The sequence below is a fragment of the Helobdella robusta genome (assembly GCF_000326865.2).
Source record: "Helobdella robusta unplaced genomic scaffold HELROscaffold_12, whole genome shotgun sequence".
Classification (NCBI taxonomy): domain Eukaryota; kingdom Metazoa; phylum Annelida; class Clitellata; order Rhynchobdellida; family Glossiphoniidae; genus Helobdella; species Helobdella robusta.
In genome coordinates, this window is record NW_008703664.1 from 178,533 (window position 1) to 198,659 (window position 20,127).

The following is a 20,127-nucleotide window of genomic DNA, read 5'->3' on the forward strand; positions in this document are numbered from 1 at the left end:
CGGCGTGGATGTTAGGTATATGCATCCATCACATTAAGATAGCTACCTACATCCTACTACTACCTACCTACCTATTAAGATCCTTACATTAAGATGAATGTTATGTTATAATGAATCAATTCTTTGTAATGTCATCTCTGGCTCTTGATGTTCCAAACATTTTAAAGCAATTTTATAAACATCCATTCAATTTGAAAGTAACGCATATGACCACATTCAGCTATTCGCCCTACAAAGCGCTGGCATCAATTCGTTGAACCCAATTTTAAGGATATTCAACGTGAAACACAATTTCCTTCACTAACAAGAAGTTAATTTTACCAGGGTCATGATTTTAACTAGCACGTCTCAATTTGATTAAAAATATTAAAGTATCATTTTTTATCTTTATTATTAGTGAACAAACTGATTCTAATATGTAGAATTATATAACTATAGAATACTGATAAAAAACAAAAAGAGAGAATGTTGGTTTCTCTTTATACTCGTTGAACATTGACAAGACAGTTAATTAAATAAATTAATTATAAAAAGCAGGTAAACAACTCGTGATGGTCACAAACTTTACGCTTCGAGACCGCATTAGCTATTTAGATTAATGCCTTCATTTTGCTAATTTGAACAGGTTCAATTGCCTATTCCAGTACATCGGTAACCAAATTACACCATTAATTACATATAAAGTTATTTATTTTATTATTTTTTCCATTTTCATTTAATTGCCCCTGAAAAATTCAGAAAAAAAATGAACATCAATGCATCTGTGTGTGAGTGTATAAGTGTATATCGGAGGTTGAAAGTATCCGTGTCACAAAATATGTTCCATATTTAAATGGAAGCTTTGTCAGTCAAAGCCAAAAGATCATGTCCACTCTTGGGCAATTTCTTTAACGTCAGCTTTACTAAACTTCTGCCCCAAAATTATTAAATCAAATAAAGATAAGCAAATGATCAAATGAACAATAAACAGATATCATCTGAGTGTCATTTGAGTAACGTTAATGTAATGAGCTGAGCATATTTTTCAAGTATCTGAGTAGTAGTATTTAGCTCTTATTTATTATAATATATTTAAGGTACAACTCTTTTATTTTTAAGTTCATTTTTAAACAAAGCAAACAACATTCGGGCTAACAATTACATTTAGCGCAAGGAAGTTTTTTATAAAATATTTTCGGAAAAACTGAAATATAAGTTCATAACCTGAAACAATTTTGTTCAAGACTGTTTCAATTTTGTTCATTTTTACTCTTCAAAAATTTGGATATTGTCTTTGATTCCATTATCATTCCTTCCATCTGATTCAATTCTTCATTCAGTTCACTTTGTTTCCTCTCACTACAGACTACAACACAGTTTCAGTGAAACTGACACTGAAACTGAACCATTCAGCGTTGCTCAGGTTCAGGGCATTCAGGTTCAAATTCAATTCGATTATTAATTTGAGTTTAATTAAAGTCAAAATCAATCATCAATGTAGTAAATCATATTTTTTTTCTCATGGACATTTTTCACCATCATGATCACCAATGAAAACAGCTTTTTAAATAAAACTTTTTTTAACTTTTTGGGCTTTGCATTTCGGTTCACCATAAAACTAAATCAAATATAAAATAAACTTTAAATTAAATTAAACAAATATTAACATCTACATGATTTATTCATCTTTATGACCTTCTTCAGACGAGAAACAAAAAGAAGTGTATAATACTCAAAAGTTGGAGTGTGATAAGAAAAATAATGATCAAAAACGATAACGATAATGAAGATTGCAGTGAGTTGCTTCATCAGGCAGCTCTGTTTGGCAATGCGGAGTTAATGGAATCTCTGTTATTAGGAACTTCCAGATGTTCAATTGACAACCAGGATTCTTATGGACGCACTCCACTCTACACTACAATCACTAACAACAGCTTAAAGTGCTGCCATTTACTTCTCATGGCTGGAGGTTCTTAATTTTTATTTTATATTTTGGTTAGATTTAGTTAGTATTTACAAATCAAATCATAGATGATAGTTAGAGAAAAATCTATAAAAAATCTCAGGTCTTTTGTTGTGATCTGCTAATGTTCAATGGAACTAATGCAGATTGTATACAGACAGTGGTTCATTGATTGAGATTACACTCGATAGCGGCAAAGATTATTATCAGATGCAAATAAAAGTAATGATTTTAAGAGAAATTGAAGACAGTGTGGAATTTCATATTAAATTAAATTAGAAAAACTGACACAAGTTTACAGTTTGTGTATTTGCGGTAGCACAACAATTAACAACAACCATTCAAAAAATTTCTCAAAAGGTGTATACGGAGAAACAATGCTTATGCGAGCAATCTTCATTTCATGTAACCAGACTGAAAAACAGAAAAAATTTTACAAAATGGTTAAAGTAAAAAATTGGATTGATTTGTAGAATGCCAGATGACAAGTACTAATGAGAAAGAGGAATTCAATAAGAGACCTGCCGAAAAATGAATGGATGATGTTACAGATTAGATTAGAGGTGTACCGTTAAATCTAGTCGCAAAGATAAAAAAGTATTGGTACCTGACAAAAAATGGATGAAATCTTGAAGGATCAATCCAAATCAATCAAATCAATCCATCGATTGATGGATTGATTTGATTCAGATCATTGTTGTAAATCAGTTATTTGTGAGTTTAATTATTTCACGGAGATCAGCATGCCATGTTTATGAAATATTATCTTACTTCTAAGCTATAATAAATAAATAAATTTTTTGTTGTAATTGTATTTTTTTTGTAATTACATAATATAAATCTAACAGTGATAATTTTTTCAATAATTATTTATTCTACAGCAAATCCCAACATACAGTGTGGACCTCAGTGCAATGGAATGGTTGGATGTGTTGTCCCAATTGAGTTTTTAATTAATAATTATTTTTTAAGATATCTGTGCACATGCTCATCTTATGTTAATGCTTATTTGAGTTGTGTTTGGTTATGGAATTTGAAATTTTAATGCTTTCATTTCCATATTTTAAGCTCATTTATTCATTCAAGAAATTCTATTTTACTGTTTTATAAAATTTCATCGAATGGATACATCCAGACTGCCTTGCATATAGCTTCAAAAGAAAACAAGAAGCAGTTCGTGGACCTGCTACTTGAGTACAGCGCTGAGACGAACATCAGAGACGATTCTGGAAGGATGGCCATTGATGTTGCTATTGAGCACAACAGCACAGATTGCGTTGAATCGTTGCAGATGCAACTTGGTTGGATTTTTTTTTGCTATTCAGATTTTTGTTCAGATTTTTGCTATTCAGATTCAACTTACTTTTTCAGATATTAACCTGATGAAAAAAACTGAGTCGGAAGGAGGTAGATTAAAATCATGAAAATTAAATTCATTTATTTTTTTTGTAAGAGTTAGAGAGTTATTTTAACAAAATACATTTGAATATAAAAATTGTGAATCACCTATTTAAAGGAACACAAATCTGGTTTTGTTTTAATAATTTAAATTTTTTCAGAAGTTTTTGACAGTTTTAATTAAATATAATTTTAAAGTGTTTGCAAAGGCTTGCAGAAGGGGTAATGTACAGCTTGCAAAAGAAATATTGCATGCATATCACTTGAATGACTCGCTCGTCAAAGCGATCATCAACCACAACCCTGATGACGAGCAAGAACATGACTTTCTCTACAGGTTGCTCACCTCTCTTTTTTTTATAAAGTTGTTCAATCATCAACAGTATGCATATGAAATATCTGTCTTTGAGAAACATTGCTATAATATTATTATGGTCCGAATAATCTGACGTCTTGTACATTCTCCTAACTATTGGAATTTGCATTTTAACATATTATGTTTGTCACGTTTGCATGTTCAGCTTTTCAAAAAGAACATTTCATTGATGCAGTGCTTGCAGGTCAGGCAACAAAGAAATGTGCGAGTTCCTCTTGAGGCACGGAGCAGAGGTAAGGGTGGAAAAGACAAGTTGCATGTCGTCAGTTCACATTTCATGTCTCACTGGCCACAGTCAATGTCTGCAATTACTTCTTGAGGTTCTATACAGCTTCTATCATATATTTTATTCTATTCGTTATTTGGAGTATTTTATTTTTGAACATTCCCATTCGTCATACAGACCTTTCCACAGCATGCCAACCAGCCAACATTACAAGGCAGTTACCCAATCCACCTTGTATGCAGACAGAAAGTCTTACAAGTTGTTCAAGTCCTCATTCATTCACTCAAGTCATGTTAGTTTTGAACTTTTTTTTCTGTTCGACAGATCCTGATTTATGATAAAGAGGATAATATTCTCCTGATATGTGATAAGTCTACACAGTTTTAAACATGATTTTTGTACTGTTTAATTTTAAAATATAAATTTGTAATAAACTATAAATTACTAGAATACTCGCCAAAATGTTTTAATTTCTTTATTTTATTTATAGTGTTAAAATCAACTAATCTGACACACCTAATTTATTCAATTTTCAGATTCTACGGAACCGTTGGAGAGCATAGTGAACATGAAGGATTCAGATGGACTCACTCCTCTCCATCTGGCTGTCCAGAGTTTTTCTGTTGAAATAATTCGCTACTTATTCACATTGACAGAACCAACTTTTTCTGATGAAACATTGCAACAAACTGTTCATGAAGAGAGGAATCAAGAATCCGATGCCGCTAGCGAAATAAATTTCCATAAGAGGGAATCTGGAGGAGGAAGTTTCAGGAGGATGGCGTCGGTTTCACCCAGCGTCGTACACGTTGATGACGTTGACAATGATGGAAAAACTGCATTGCATATGGCCGTTGAAAAGTGCAAGGGTTCAGAAAAATCTGATTGTCTGGAAATTGTTAAAATTCTCTTGCAAAACAGAGCCAATCCTAACCTAGAGATAACAGTTAAACCATCTAGCCTGAACACGACGCAGAACTTTCAAGTGCCTGACAGGACAGCATCAGTTGCAACATCGCTGACAACAAAATCAACCACCAACCCTCTGTTTGAGGCAACAAAGTTACAAGATGTTGAGTTGATAGACTTGCTGCTGATGCACGGAGCTCGCGACGACAACAAGGAAGCGATCAGAATGGCCATCAGTCTGAACAACGATCACGTTGTGGGACTTTTTCTTTCTTACGTCTCATTCTTCGATCAAGAGAGCCGCCCTTTCATGAATAAAAAATTATTATTGGATGTCGAAGATGAGGTTGAGGATGTGGCCGATAAGAAAGTTTTAAAAGGCAAGTGGGAAAAGTTTGCATCGACTCTCTTGGGATTGAAACTTGACTGGCACGGCGTTGGTTTGAATGGGTTATGTCAGGACTGGTTCATAGAGGTAGGAAGAAAGTATTTCAACAAAAATGTCCCCAAAGATTTTCAGAGATGTAACTTGACGTGCTACACTCAACTGATCACTCGTCTCGATATTTCCCACAACTCCATCACAGAGCTGCCTTATTTTATATTTCAACTATCCAATTTGAAGAAGCTGGATGCTTCCAACAACAAAGTTGGTTCTCATTGAATGATGATTGATTTCGGTTTGTTATTTATTTTCAAACTATTTATTTATTTATTTTCATTATTTATTTTTCGGGAATAGAAATGCTAAAATTATTTAAACAGATAAAAGAAATAAAGTTTTGCAAGCAAAGAAGGAAAAGTAATAGAGAGACTTCATGTTCATTGCTTGATGAGTCGGAAGTGAATGACGATGGTGACTCAGTGATTTCATCGTCAATTGAAATGACATACAGAGGCAGAGGCATGGACGAACCATCTAGCAGTCCCGCACGTATTCTTCAAAATTTCAAAAACTCCGTTCTGGAGGAAATCAACTTACAGAGCAACATGTTAGAAAAGCTGCCAGTCGAATTGTTCAAGCTGCCAAATTTGAAACGATTGAATGCTTCATATAATTCGTTATCCAGAGTTCCTATTGAGGTTTGGACTTGCAGTACATTGATAGAACTGAGGTTGGCTCACAACTTCCTGACTGATCTCTCCTGTCCTGCGGATTCCACTATGATAACTCAAAGGTTCCTCTGTAGAAGCACCAGCAGTCCATTTACAAATGCATTATCACCGTTTAATGATAGTAAATCTGAAACAACGCCGTTAGTCAAAGCAGGCAATAAGTCTGAAGGAAATTTTTTTCTGAATCAAGAGGATACTGCAGAAGATGAACTAGTCTACAAATATGTAAACAGATGGCATGATAAAATAAAATTTCAGCCATCTTTTTATGAAGAAGATGATGACAATGAAAACATCTACAAGAAAAAACCCAACAAAATTCATTCAAACTTGAATGCTAGCAATCGAATGAACCAGTCTCGATTGAAGTTTTTAGATTTGTCGTTTAATTTATTTGAAGAGATTCCTGATGGACTGTCGTGTCTGGCCTACAGACTGGAGAAGTTGATCCTGGCAAGTAACCAGCTTAGCAAACTGGGGCCCATACATTGCTACCCTGCGTCTCTTCAAGTTCTCGACCTCACACGCAATCACATCTCCTACGAGGATCGAATGCCACCAATATCCATCCCATCTCGCTCTCAGCTTGAAACACCAAAGGCAGGAAGTGCCACGAAAATGTGCAAAAGTCCTTTCTGCGGTTTTATGTGCGTATTATTTGCCATTTTATTATTGTTTTTTTTTTAAATTTGGGTGGGTATTATTTGTCATTATAGTAATTATTTTTTAAAAATTTGGAACCAGGTCGACGAGTGTATCGGGCACTCCTCCGTCTGGTCGACTGACCTCTCGGTCATCAGCATCCAATCTTTCTCTCTCCATGCCCAACATGTTCGTTTGCGATCATGCTTCCCACTCCCAGCTGCTCAAATTGAAGACTCTGTCACTCAGTAATAACTGCTTGGTCTCTTTTGATTTCCGCCACAAGGGTGAAGATAAGGTCTTTTAATAAGTATTTGGCTCGTTAGGAATTTAATGCAAAAGCTCTTTCTGCTGTAATGACGAATTTCAAATTATGCTGATTTTCATGTTTATTCATATAGAATTATAGTATTGATTATTTTCAGAATTTGACATGTTATTGGATACATTGATAATTTTCAGACTCCCGCCAAACTCTCATTGCAAGCTCCAAAACTCTATTTCCCAAGCTTGCTATCACTCGACATGAGTCACAACATCATGACATCGGTGCCTAAAGATATTTCCTATCAGGAGGAACTAACTTCACTCAATTTGGCAAACAATAAAATTAAAGAGGTGATCTGTTCACATTTTGGCGGTTTTATTTTAAATGTTTTTTAAATGAGATGAACAAACTTATTTATGTAAAATTTGTTGAATTTAAATTTACTTTATGGTTGATGGCAAGTTATACATTCGGGAAATAATTTTGCTTGTCCAATCAGCTGCCATGTGAGATTGGATCGTTAAGAAAGTTGTGGTCACTGAACTTATCAGGCAATCCGGTTGAGGACACGTTGAAGTGCTTGTTGGGTGACAAGATGAGGACAGTCAGTTCTGTGGTATCATATCTGAGAGCTATTCGAGACGAGTTGGTTTTTCTTTATGAGTTCATTTACCTTGCATAATGCGTTTCGTTGCATTGTCAAACATTAGTTGGTTAATTGTTTTTAAATTCTCAGTTTCTTGGCTTAAAATATTATTGAAGTGTTTGACTTTCTTATATTTGGGACACTGTTTAGACATCTTTTTTAATTATTGTTTGAAAGTGGTATTGTTGAAGAGCAAATATGTTTCAACTCATGACATCTCAAATTTAATTGTTGAAATTGAAAATTTCATTTTGCTTTGATTGATGAAGTTAATTTCTTTTGATTTGAACAGAGCTGTTCCATACAGCCACATGAAGCTGATGCTGGTTGGCAAGCAGGGCATTGGCAAGACATCACTGCTCAACATGCTGACCGGGGAGAGGGAGAGTAAATCTGTGAGCAATCTTTTAAAACATCATTCAGAACGTTCTTTCTTTTAGATTTTCCATATTTAATGGCTTTTATATTTTCATTAATAACATGATTAATGAATTTAATTTATTTAAAAATACGTTTTGCACCTGACATCTTTCTGATAATTGATGAAATTTTGATGTGCTGGTTACTTTCATTTGACTCGCTTGCATCTTTATCCTCTTTAGCACTGGGGGACGCGCATGGATGGGACGATGAAGACGCTCAGTTCCAAAGGCTCCTCTATATCCACCGTTGGCGTTGACATTGCTGAGTTGGTACTCACTCGTCAGAAGGAAGAAATACATTTTAGCACCTGGGACTTTGGCGGTCAAGTTAGTGCAGCTCAAACCTTTTTATATATTTTTCATACATTTTCATGGATGAAACATTACCAGTTTCTGAGATGGAAGAGCAATTTTACTACTGGTTCACCTGCTACATATGCTGTGTAAATTATATTGAGCTGTATATGTTTCATACTTTTTTTATTAGGTTACATTTTTATTTTTAACAAATTTGTCAATTTATTCACATGACGTTTAATTGTCTCGCTTTTTCCCGTCTAATCTCAATAGTTTTTTTCTGTGCATGCAGAGAGAATATTATGCTACCCACCAATACTTCCTTTCAAAACGATCCATATACCTGGTGGTGTGGAGGCTGACTGATGGGTTGAGAGGAGTCAACAACATCTTCAAGTGGCTCATCAACATACAAGTCAGTGCACGCACCTAACACTTTTTGTGCTGTTGTGGTTGTGGCTGTTGTGGCTGTTGTTGTTGTGGTTGTGGCTGTTGTTGTGGCTGTTGTTGTTGTGGCTGTTGTTGTTGTGGCTGTTGTTGTTGTGGCTGTTGTTGTTGTGGCTGTTGTTGTTGGTTGTGGGATTTTGTCAATATACGAGCACTACATGGAACATGCACCACCAGGCACGTGCTCCAAACTCTGCAGTGATCATTGTTGGTACCCATCTGGATGTTGCCAGGAAGAGCTTGTCATCTGATGCCCTGGAGGGTCTGAAGAGCCAAATAGAAAGAAAGTACATCAACGTCGAAGCTCCTGAAAGATGGGGATTTCCTAAAGTTGTAGGTCACCTGGAAGTCACGTGCAAGATGAACCATCGTCCCAGTATCCTGGCATTACAGGAAATGATATGGAAAGCTGTTGATTTGTCACTTGGTTAATATTTTATAATTTTTCCCTGATTAGAATTTTTTTTATAAAACCATGTATAAGCTATTCAAATCAAACCTGACCGATCATTGGTTTATGTAACATTTTCTAATAATTAATTAAGTAAATATACTAGATTTTTGGCGCCAGTCATTTCAGCACAAAATATGATTCACTCCTTCACTCATTGATTGATGACTTGCAACTAAGCAGACAAGCAAGGAGTGAAATTGTTGGATCAGAAGGTGCCTGTCAGTTACGTGAGGCTGCAAAATGTTGTCAAAATAATTGCTCAGAAGAGGAGAGCTATCAACAAAGATCCTGTCCTCCATGCTGATCAATATAAGTTGGTTTGCTGCATGTTTAGCGGGCAACGCTTGCTGTGTTCAACTATTTCTTTCTTAGTTACCTCAACTACAATTGTTTTTTTACAGGCATGAAGTTATTGAACTGATGGAATCCACTTATGGCAGTTCCTTTCAGAATGCGTCGGAACTGAACCAGGCAACTCAGTTCCTCCACGAAAATGGTATAATTTTTTTAGTTGTTATTATTTTTATTTCCATTTCTTTTTGTCTTATCATACTTGTAACTTTTCAACGCTCTTGATGTGCTTTTAATTTTATAATTTTTCATTCAAGTTTTTAATTGCATCATCAGTTTTATCATTCATCAATATAAAATTATTCAATAAATTCTAAATTCATGTTAATTTTAAATCAATTCACTCGGTTTTTATGTTTCCTCTTATATCAGTTATTAAATTTTTGCTGCTGATGGTCTGGCAGAACATTGTTTCCATGAATTTTCATTAAGATAGTTTAATAGTTTTGCTAGGAACTTGATTGTATTACTTTTTTTGTTGTTTTGTTGTCACATTTCATCCATTGCATCCACATCCATCCATTGCTACCACATTCATCCAATCTATTCAATCCTTACCACTGTCGTCCAGGCATGCTGCTGCATTACGACGACACCAACCTCCGTGGCATTTACTTCTTGGACGCCCAGTGGCTGTGCGACATGCTGGCCTGCATTGTCACCGTCAGGGAAATAAACAGGCTATCTTGTAATGGTACGCTGATTAAATTTTCATCTTTTTTCTTAGTTTGGGTTCGGATGTAGTAAATAATAAATGTTTTTATCAGCTGTGATGTTGGTTAAAAAGAATTTTGAAATGTATGTAGTACACACTTGTATGTTGTACACGCATGTATGTATGTGTGTCGTACACACCTGTATGTTGTACATGTTTTGATAGGTGTCATGAAGATTGACGACCTACCGATGTTGTTCAAGGGCATATCGTTCAAGTCTGAAGACATAAAGAAGTATATGATCAATCTGTTGCACAAGTTTGAGGTGGCTCTCCAGTGGGACATGCACCACCTTCTTCTGCCCTCCTTGCTGCCTCCTGATAAGCCTGGCTCTAGGAAACTATTTGCTGAGGTGTGTTTGCCTGCTCTTCTCTGGTGCTCTTCAAATGATAGTCTTCAAATGGTGGTTGTGTACTTTTCACCACTCCTTTATGTTCTGGAAAAATTTTCATTTAAGCATAAAATTGTATCAATTTTTTTGATAAGGTTTAGTTCAAAAAAATAGTTTAGCTATTGGGGGAGTCATTAGTTGATATTTGTACTTATTTTGTAACTTCAGATCCCATTGACTAGCAGAGTTGACAAGTCCCTCCAACATCAGCATCTCGTGGAAACATCAACTGAAAGCTCCGAGGACATGGCTTTGCCCTCATCATCTTCAACATCCTCATCATCATCAACAGCAATGGTATCAACAACATATTCAACAGTATTAACAGCACCCACCACAACATCCGCTATGACGAGTCCTAGAAAATTTTCACTTTTTTCGTCGCCAGTTGCAGCGCAACAATCAGCGTCATCGACTTCAACTACATCTACCACATTGTCGTTATCATCAAAAATATCGCAGTCATTATCATCACTTTTCAATTCTAAATTACTGAAACAAAAAGACCAGTCGTCGTCATCATCACCATCGTCATCTTTCGAACTATCTTCTTCCAATGTTGTTGCAACTAAAACTTCAAAGATGCCGTCCTCAATGTCATCAGCATTCATGCAAGCAGGAGCAACGACATCAACAACGACTGCAGCATCAACAGTTACGTCACCTACCGCACAAATATCGTCGACTACGACATTCTCGAAAATATCAACATTTATTTCATCGATCACATCAACACCGCCTTCAAAAATTTCATCAACTGAAGTGGCGGCGACATCAAATTCACCTGCAAACGCTGCAGCAACGAAGTCACAGGAGCTTCTAGCCGATGTATCAACAACCTCGCCTGCATCTTATTTGCTATATTCAAAGATATTAAGAAATGTCAACCCAGCTCTTTCGTTCTTTCGACTCTATACTATGTCGTACATTCCTTCAGGTGAGCATTCAGTTGTTTATTTTATTTGACATCGTGTAATTCACCAAACATTCAAGTTTTATGTTCGTTGTGACGTATCGAAGGTTATTATACAAATGTTCACTATGATGTTTTGCTGCAAGGGTTCTGGCCTCGTTTGATCACACGCCTCCTGGGAGATGCAACTTATTCCAATCTGCTCAGATCGCTCTACGATGTTCGCAAGATTCAAGCAATTGTGACATCATCACTTACGTCATCAATGCCCATCTCTTCTTTCTCATCCTCCTCCAGCCACACTTTGTCGAGCCTAAATGATTTGGACAATTTGTTGAAGCCGAATTGGCGATGTTGGCAGACGGGCCTCGAACTTTGTTACCTCGGCTTTCCAGTGATGCGCGTCAAGGAGCTCTCCGCATCAACCACAACTGGCGTTTTCGACTACACGAAATTTCAATGCGTTGTTCACGAGGAATCAGATTATACGTGGAATTCTGTTTTCATATTGGACGAATCCATTTTGGAGATTGTCATCTTTAATGAAACATTTGATTTTGTAACCTTTAACAATGAAGATAGCGATAAAGAATTAGAAGATAGAATGAATGTGAGAAAAAGGAGGAGATGGAGGAATGACACCAGATGCTCTGTTGAAAATGAAACAAACAGCTGCAGTAGTAGTACTGTTGGAAGTTATCCGGGAGAAAATTCAATACAAATATCAATGAATGGTGGTTCACCTCAATCAAAAAATATCCACATCAACAGCATCAACGACAGTATCAACAGTAGCTTCAACAACGACAGCAGCGCCACCATTAATAATGAATGTGGCATCTGTAAGTTCAGCAACGGCATTAAGCTTTCAGAGTCAAATGATATCCGTGGAAAAAAAATATCAAAAGTGACCTTCTACCCGTCACAAGAAATAGCTGTGAGATTGTTGTCAACAGTTGTTGAGCAAATTGATGTTCTTCTCGAAGACTGGTACCCCAACATTGGAACGAGGTTCACGAAGGATTTCAGAGGCATGCTTCTTATTAACAGGTTGGTTCCATGCAATCACTGCTTGATCCAACAAAAATTACAAGTGTCAAATGATCAGCTGTTGGATGATGGTCTCAGTGCCAATTCGAGAGAATTTGAAAGCTCTGAGAATGATGAGGACGAAGATGAGTGTCTGTTGATGATGAGAACTGATGAGAAGAATGCAGCAGCAAGTGGAAAGTTACTGGTGCAGAGAAGGAAGAGCACAGGAACGATGAAGAGTAGTGGAAGGAATGACGCATCACCTGCCTCTATAAATAAAACCTGCCACAAGAAATCTGCACACCTCGAACCCAGTCCTCCAGTCCAGTTCAAGTTAGCCCTACTTTTTTCACGGTTCTTGCTCTTATACGATGATTATTCTAATTTTTTGAAAGTTTTATTTTGTGTACTTGGCTGAATTTTGTTTTTCTACACATTACTGCTGCACGTTTATGTCCAAATGTTTCCTGGTGATAATTAATCTTTTAACTTTTAAATAATCGAAAGATATAATGCACGCATTCTGTTTCTCTCCTGAACGCTTTTATCGAACAAAATTTACTTAGTTGTACAAATTTGTGCCACTGTACGTGTACACAGAGATAGAGCAGTTAGGAAGCAGAACAAACGTTTGAGTTTCTCGAGTGACGTCGATGCCCCTCTGCAAGTTGTGTACTGCTTCACGTTTGAACAGTGCATACAAGTTGCACAGCAGAACAAAATCGTCAGCTGTCCGAGACACGGCAATCTCGGTCCTTTCTACCTGGCTGGACAGGATGGCCTGCTGCACTTCGGCCATGTTGCTCCTGATACGGTTCGTTCCATTTGGTTCACTGATCAGTTTGTCGTTCAATTGGGTTTGTAAATAACTTTCATTAGTCAGCAGTATGGCTTGGTGTATAGAGTGCTAGGTCCTGCATGGCAGTCATCCAGTTGAATGCAAATTAAACGTCTGCCCATTATACGCACGTGAGATGCGTTGTTTCATACACAGGCATTTGCTCATTTTATTTTTCAATGAAAATTTGAATCCATGCACTGTTTAATTATTTTTTAAACATGAAAGTGATAGAAACACCTTACACGTTCTATTTTTTCTTGAATGCTATATTAAACCTAAATGATGTACTTATGAAATTAAAATAAAATTAGCTATTAATACAAACTCGTTGTCAATAGAATGAATATTTTGCCATTATTTGATTATAGCTTAATTTTTTATTCACAAATTATCACATGCAAACTTTTGTATGGGAGATTTTTTCAAACTGTTACACAGGTTTTTTATGATTTGAAAGCTGATCTGCTCATCAACACGGACAACTTGCACAGGCAGTCCTTTCTTGGGAAAGGTGCTTTTGGTTCAGTTTTCTCTGGATACGTTGATGACAAGGTCTTCAATTTTAACTGTTTTGTGTTTATTCTATGTGCACAAATGTTAATCTAAAAATTTGATTGGTTGATGATCATTAGATTGAAAACTTTTGGGTTCCTGATAAAAAAATTATTAGATCTAAAATTAAATACTGCATATAAATACGAATTAAAAAATTAAAATTTAATGATGACAAACTAATTACCTTACAGACGTACTGAAAAAAAATTTTATGACCAGTTTAATAACTGCTATTCATTATTTGTTCTTCTATCTCCATTCAGATGACAAACGAGAGATGCCCTGTTGCCATAAAGTTGCTGCAGCCTGTCATCCCAAATGAAGATCTGGAAGATGAAGTCCTCAGACTCATCAAGGTTCTTCAACTTTCCGTCATTCAACATCCTCAATTTGGCTTGTTTCTTGCGTAATGTAACTTCATGTCTTTGCTAATTTCAAAAACATTCTTCTTCGTGAAAATAACAATTCTGCTTGTTCATTGATATCTATCACTGTTATTTTGATTAATTTATTCTGCACATGCTCCACAGATAGTTATTTCAATTCAGATAATTTGCATCATACAACATCGTGTCGATGTTTATTAACGTTTCAATCAATGACTCTTATGGGTTTAAAAAAAATGCCATTGAAGTGAACAAACATGAATAAAAACTGTACAACAGAAAGACGTGTCAATGTGGACCAGGGAACCAGCGTTGAAGTGCTGCGAGGCATACAACATCGCAAGGAAGGAGTTGAGTATCCTCTTGTACTTGCAGCACGAATCTGTCGTCTCGCTCGTCGGCGTTTGCGTCTCTCCAATCTCACTCATTCTCTCGCTCGCTCCCATGGGCTCTCTTAATTGCCATCTCAAAAATTTTTCCAAGGTAGGCTTGCAGCTGCCGATGCACGCAATTAGGGATGTTATCATTCAGGTTGACCATCAAATTATCCATATTTCGTTTTATTATATTATAAATGTTTAATTTATTTTCTCTTCTGTCATGTTATGTGATATTTTTTCACTTTTGTTTCTTTATAATTTTCAGACTACAGTTTCAAAATTTCTCATGTTTGTTATTTTTCTATATTATTGTTGGGGTTGTTTTATTTCAAGCAAGTGTTCTCTTTTGTCTGAATATTTACTTCTAATTTACCTGAGCACTTCAACTGATGGTCACGGGATTTATTTTTATTTTATTATTCATTTTATTCATTCATTTTATTAATTTTTTAATGCCATCTTCATGCAATTGCTGAAATCAACTTATTGTCATCTCCTGACTACATTTAACATCAACTTAATGTCATCATGTTACAACATATAACGTGAACTTATTGTCACCGTGTTATATTCCTATGCAGGTTGCATCAGCTTTGGATTATCTTCACTTCAACCAGATCATCTACCGAGATTTGAAATCGGACAACATTCTGGTCTGGTCCTTTCCCAGCTGCACCATCAACGATAGAAACAACAACAACGCCATGTTCAGCGACAACTACTACACAATCACACAAACTCCTGTTGACGTCAAGTTGGCTGATTATGGAGTGAGCAGAGTTGTTCTGCCGACAGGAACCAAGGGACTTGCAGGTACATTGCCGTTCATGGCTCCGGAGATCATACTGCACAATGGAGAAGAAGCATATACTGAGAAGGTGAAGGTTTTTAAAAATATTCAGTGGACGATCAATGGGGTTTTTATATTTGAACTTGTGTCATCTCCGTCGTCACCAGGTTGATTGCTATTCTTTCGCATTGTTGATGTACGAACTGATAACGCTCAAGTACCCGTACGAGAACGATGCATTCCTGGGCGCCTGCAGACTCAACCTCAAGAGTCACATTCTCGCAGGAGGCAGACCTCTCCTTGCCACGTGGGTCAGTAGATGCTAGATGGACGGATGTGGTTGTGAGATTGAGATAGGTCTCTCACATCTGCTAATGTCGATAACAAATAAAATCTCGATGTATTTTAAATACTCACATTCAACATCATTCGCTATCATAAGCATGTCTTCCACGCGCGTGTACACTTGTCATTGATTGCACGCAGGACACCAAGTACCCTTCCAACCTTCTCGACCTGATGACCACCTGCTGGGCTAGCGATCCACACGATCGGCTGACCGCTCATCAAATTGAATTCATAGCCAGACAGCCAGAGTTCTGTACACTGCTGAATGCTGTGACATTCAATGAGGAAGTTCTGATTGAGGCTGCCTGTCCAGTCGTGACGACATCTCTTGTTGGCGGCTGTGACGAAGAAGGTGCCTCTTTCGTTCATTGAAATTTAAGTTTTGTTATTTTCGGCCACAAAACTTGTAAAGAGTTGTTTAAGTGCCTCGTTGATTGCTCCTCTCATCACTCATCACCTTTTTTATAATTTTTTTTATAAAAAATAATGATGTTCTAATTATATGTACTTGCCTTTCTTGTTGCACTGCAGAATGTTGCGAGGTGATGATGTATGGAAGGACCAATGCATCATCATCATCGCTGTCTTCACCATCATCAGCCTCATCGGCATCAGCACAAAAAGCGCCAACCACCAAACGTGACACCCTCTATGTTTACAGCCGCTTCAAAAATGGTGGAGTCCACATCAAGGTTCTCAGAAGTTTTTTAAAATTTCTTTTTTCTTTCGTATTTGATTTTTTTTGGAACCATTTTGTATTAAATGCACACAGAATTATGCAATTATTGTTTGGTGATAGTTTTTATATATGAAAAGCTTTATGTTCGTGCATATTAGGCACAATCAGATAAATAAATGTAAATCAATGTAGCGTCATGAAAAAGTCATTTACTTAATTTTTTAATTAGTTTTTATTTCATTCTTTTTAAATAAACAGAAGTTGTTCGTTCAGCCAAGTCGGGTCACCTGTATGTGTTGTGTGGGCGGTTATGTTTGGTGTGGAACAGAGGTCTCGAATGTCATCATTTACAGGTTCATGCTTCTTCACCTGATTTCGGTTAATGAGTCCGTCAGAGAAATGGCACGTGACTCTCCTGAATAACTGAATAATTAATTAAGTGGTAACAGTCGTTGTAACATGTATATTGTAATAGAAATAGACTGACTACTTTTGCGCCTTGCTACTTCCAGCCACACCTGCTTCAACTTGAACTTTCACTGCGATGATAGTAGTATTTGTGCAACAGTAATATTATTAATATTATATTTGCTATTAGAACTAATATTATTATTTGTAGCAGTATTTTTTTTTAATTTTATCACACGGACATATATGTTGGACCTCACAGGATATCTGACTACTCGGAGTTAGGGAAGGTGCGAGTTTGTGAGGCGCCAACAGGGGTAGGCCACATTATCAACCTGGGCTCCATGCTTTGTCTTCTTCTCAATGATGGAACTTTCGTTTTCTGCTCCACCAGCTTCGATTGTTTGAACAAACTTAATGAAAGTGATGATTCCGACAATTTAGGGCACTCTTTTGAAATCAACAACTCCGCTGATTTGAGCTCGATAATATTGTGCAGACACACAAGTAACAGCAAACTAACTCATTGTGTTGCAGCTTTCAGAAACAGAAGGTTCGTCTCATGAATACGTGACAATGATTGTTCGTCATCGATAAATTATTTCATCTTTTTTTTTTGTTCAGTTCCATCATTGCTTTATTATTAATTTTTTTTGAAATTATATTCTTAAAAAAGCGCGTTTGTTGTCAACAACATTTTCCTTAGTAGTAACAACGACGTCGAACTGTGGTGTGGTCAGACACAGGCAAGTGTCTTGGTGTGGAAGTGCAGCGTGGACATGCAGTGGGTCGAGAACAACGATTACGTTCTAGAATACGTTGGAACCTTTAATCATTTCACTGCATATGAAAAGCCTCAAGTCTTATGCGATACAGTTCAAATTGTTCAAGATGTTAATGAAGATGAAGATCTTGTTGATAGTGATATCCTCAGCTCAACTTCCCATCTTTTCTCATACGTTTACCCAGGTAACTCTCATAAATTTGAAATTATTAACAAGATATTTACCTAAAAGCCCTTTATGTGCCAGCAATAATGTCAACCTTTTCATTGAAATTCACGAACAGGTACAACGGTGTTCAAATGGTCACTACAAAGCAAACAAGTGATCAGCCAAGTTGACGTTGCTCATAACTGCTTCCCATCCATCCATCCGGGTTTGTTCATATTTCCTAATTTTATTATGAACTCTCCTATTTCACAAACCTGTCCCTCTATTGTTTCTCTATCCTGTGCGCAATTTATCTTGCATTGTAAAACGTATCAGGCAATGTTGCACTGGTAGCTCGTTGATTTCATTTTCTATGTAGAAAATGAGTTAAACTATGGCCCTCTTTATGATCGAATTGATCGAACCCTTCATACCTGGTAGCAAATCGTTTTCAGTTGGTGAAAAAAATTAAATTAATTCAGGCGACATGTAAAAATTCATTCAAATTATTTGTTGAAACAAACATTGCAAACAGTGAAGAATGGATGTTTCAGCATTACCAGCATGATGGTGATGGGTGGCAGGTTGTACGTGGGCACGTCCACAGGTTCCCTGATGTGCTTCAGTGGAGTGGACATGAAGGCAGTGTTTGCATGCACCCCTTACGCAACGAGTCCGCGTGGATTGTTCATTGTACCCCTTCGACATTCCGCTGATCCTATCCATCAATCGGCAACTCTATATGTGGACGAATGTCCAGTTGATTTGTGCCACCCGGGACGGGTCGATGACCAACTGAGCACAGATACCGACGATGGTGATGATGGATTCGTGAAGAGAAGCAGCGCCAACCTTTTCGTGACCATTGGCGTTGGTTACAAGGCACAGATCGACGTAGTTGCCAATTTGTCATCAGCCAACAACACCGACTATTGTTCTATTTTGACGTGGAATGACGAAATTCTGAACGAACCAATGATGCCCGGTTTATACCAAAAACATTTTTAATTAAGGTAAATAGGTTTTATTCTATACCCCTGGTTGAATCTTATACGGTGTTTTATAATAATTTATGTTCAACAGAGAAGAAGACAAATGAACTGAGGAGCGAGGCATTTGTATTGACGACTAAGTACATCAATGATTGTGTCGTTTGCCAACCCCACGATCGACTAACGTTAAATAGGTTCTTATTTCTTGCACGTATCATGTCAAGTTCATCGTTTCTATTTATTCATTTTTGTTTTTACCGTATTTCGAACCGATTTTTGTTTGTCTGTATTGTATTGTTCATTCAATTAATTCTTAGAATTACTAAATTTATCCTGCATATGCGAATATTATTAAAGTTCAAATTTTGTTTCTAAAGCATCAACAGTATCGCGTTATTTCTCGGCGTAATTAACTGATTTAAAAGTTTTATTATCAATGTTTGTAATAAATAGCGTATTATTTATGAAACATCTCAGTAAAATAAATTTTTCAAATTATAAGCAAATGATTCAATATTTCTTGTTTTGTTCATTTATCACCATGAGATTAAACTTTGCAGAAAAACTTTGATAGACATTTCTTTCATTTGAATTTCTCTTCTTCTAATTACTTTTCAGTTTTGCTACTTTAACGATACCCAACAAATGTTTTTTAACTTATTAACCTCTGTACGATTAACAAGCACTTCATCCTACCTTGTCTAACTAGTCATCTTAAAGTTAGCTATGCAGTACTTTTTCTCGTCCTGCAAATATTCTAAACTAACGCGTAACTGTTTCCGTATAATATATAAATGATTATTTATTCGTAATTTCAATTTAATCTTATTAAAACTTGTGCATTTAATTTGAACATGTTACGTACTTTGTATTGTATTTCATATGTACCATTGAATTATATAATTCCATGGTATGTACTTATTTGTTAATGAGTCCGATTGTTCTATTGTTGTCATATGTCATGTGAGCTGCTACTTAAAATTTTCCTATGGACCGTTTCTGTGATTTTGATGCAATTTATTGAAATAAAACACGTTTAAATTTATATTTTTATGGTTTTTTATTTGGCGTAAAAATTGAATGAAGCGATAATTTCGTAAAAATTTCAATGGTAATAATTTTTCATTAAAAAATAATCTATAAATGAAGAGTTAATTTCCGAATGTTAAATCACTGATTATAATCAGTGATTGAATAAAATCAGCGATAATTATCGTCGCCACAATGGTGCTTAATGAAATGTAATGACATTTTGAAGTCATGGCAGATA

At 36.2% G+C, this 20,127-nt stretch overlaps 2 protein-coding genes across 2 annotated transcripts; both read left to right on the plus strand.

The window, feature by feature from the left end:
* Window positions 1–745: 745 nt before the first annotated feature.
* Window positions 746–3,366, plus strand: HELRODRAFT_167653 (hypothetical protein; the record flags this gene model as incomplete). Its single annotated transcript, XM_009013408.1, has 6 exons — window positions 746–767; window positions 1,320–1,417; window positions 1,684–1,948; window positions 2,303–2,391; window positions 3,078–3,243; window positions 3,314–3,366. The coding sequence occupies 6 exons, from the start codon at window positions 746–748 to the stop codon at window positions 3,364–3,366; spliced, it is 693 nt and encodes a 230-aa protein (XP_009011656.1).
* Window positions 3,367–3,916: 550 nt separating this feature from the next.
* Window positions 3,917–19,904, plus strand: HELRODRAFT_190300 (hypothetical protein; the record flags this gene model as incomplete). The annotated part of the gene is made up of 31 exons (XM_009013409.1): window positions 3,917–4,036; window positions 4,120–4,234; window positions 4,479–5,500; window positions 5,617–6,614; window positions 6,712–6,907; window positions 7,072–7,227; window positions 7,377–7,522; window positions 7,816–7,918; window positions 8,126–8,272; window positions 8,535–8,657; window positions 8,867–9,116; window positions 9,324–9,456; window positions 9,545–9,639; window positions 10,066–10,188; window positions 10,375–10,562; window positions 10,770–11,538; window positions 11,622–12,879; window positions 13,147–13,360; window positions 13,826–13,939; window positions 14,206–14,298; window positions 14,608–14,811; window positions 15,290–15,592; window positions 15,666–15,809; window positions 15,985–16,198; window positions 16,378–16,538; window positions 16,784–16,878; window positions 17,196–17,486; window positions 17,640–17,902; window positions 18,002–18,091; window positions 18,401–18,878; window positions 18,949–19,904. The coding sequence occupies 30 exons, from the start codon at window positions 3,917–3,919 to the stop codon at window positions 18,871–18,873; spliced, it is 8,601 nt and encodes a 2,866-aa protein (XP_009011657.1). The 3' UTR covers window positions 18,874–18,878; window positions 18,949–19,904.
* Between the last annotated feature and the right edge of the window lie 223 nt (window positions 19,905–20,127).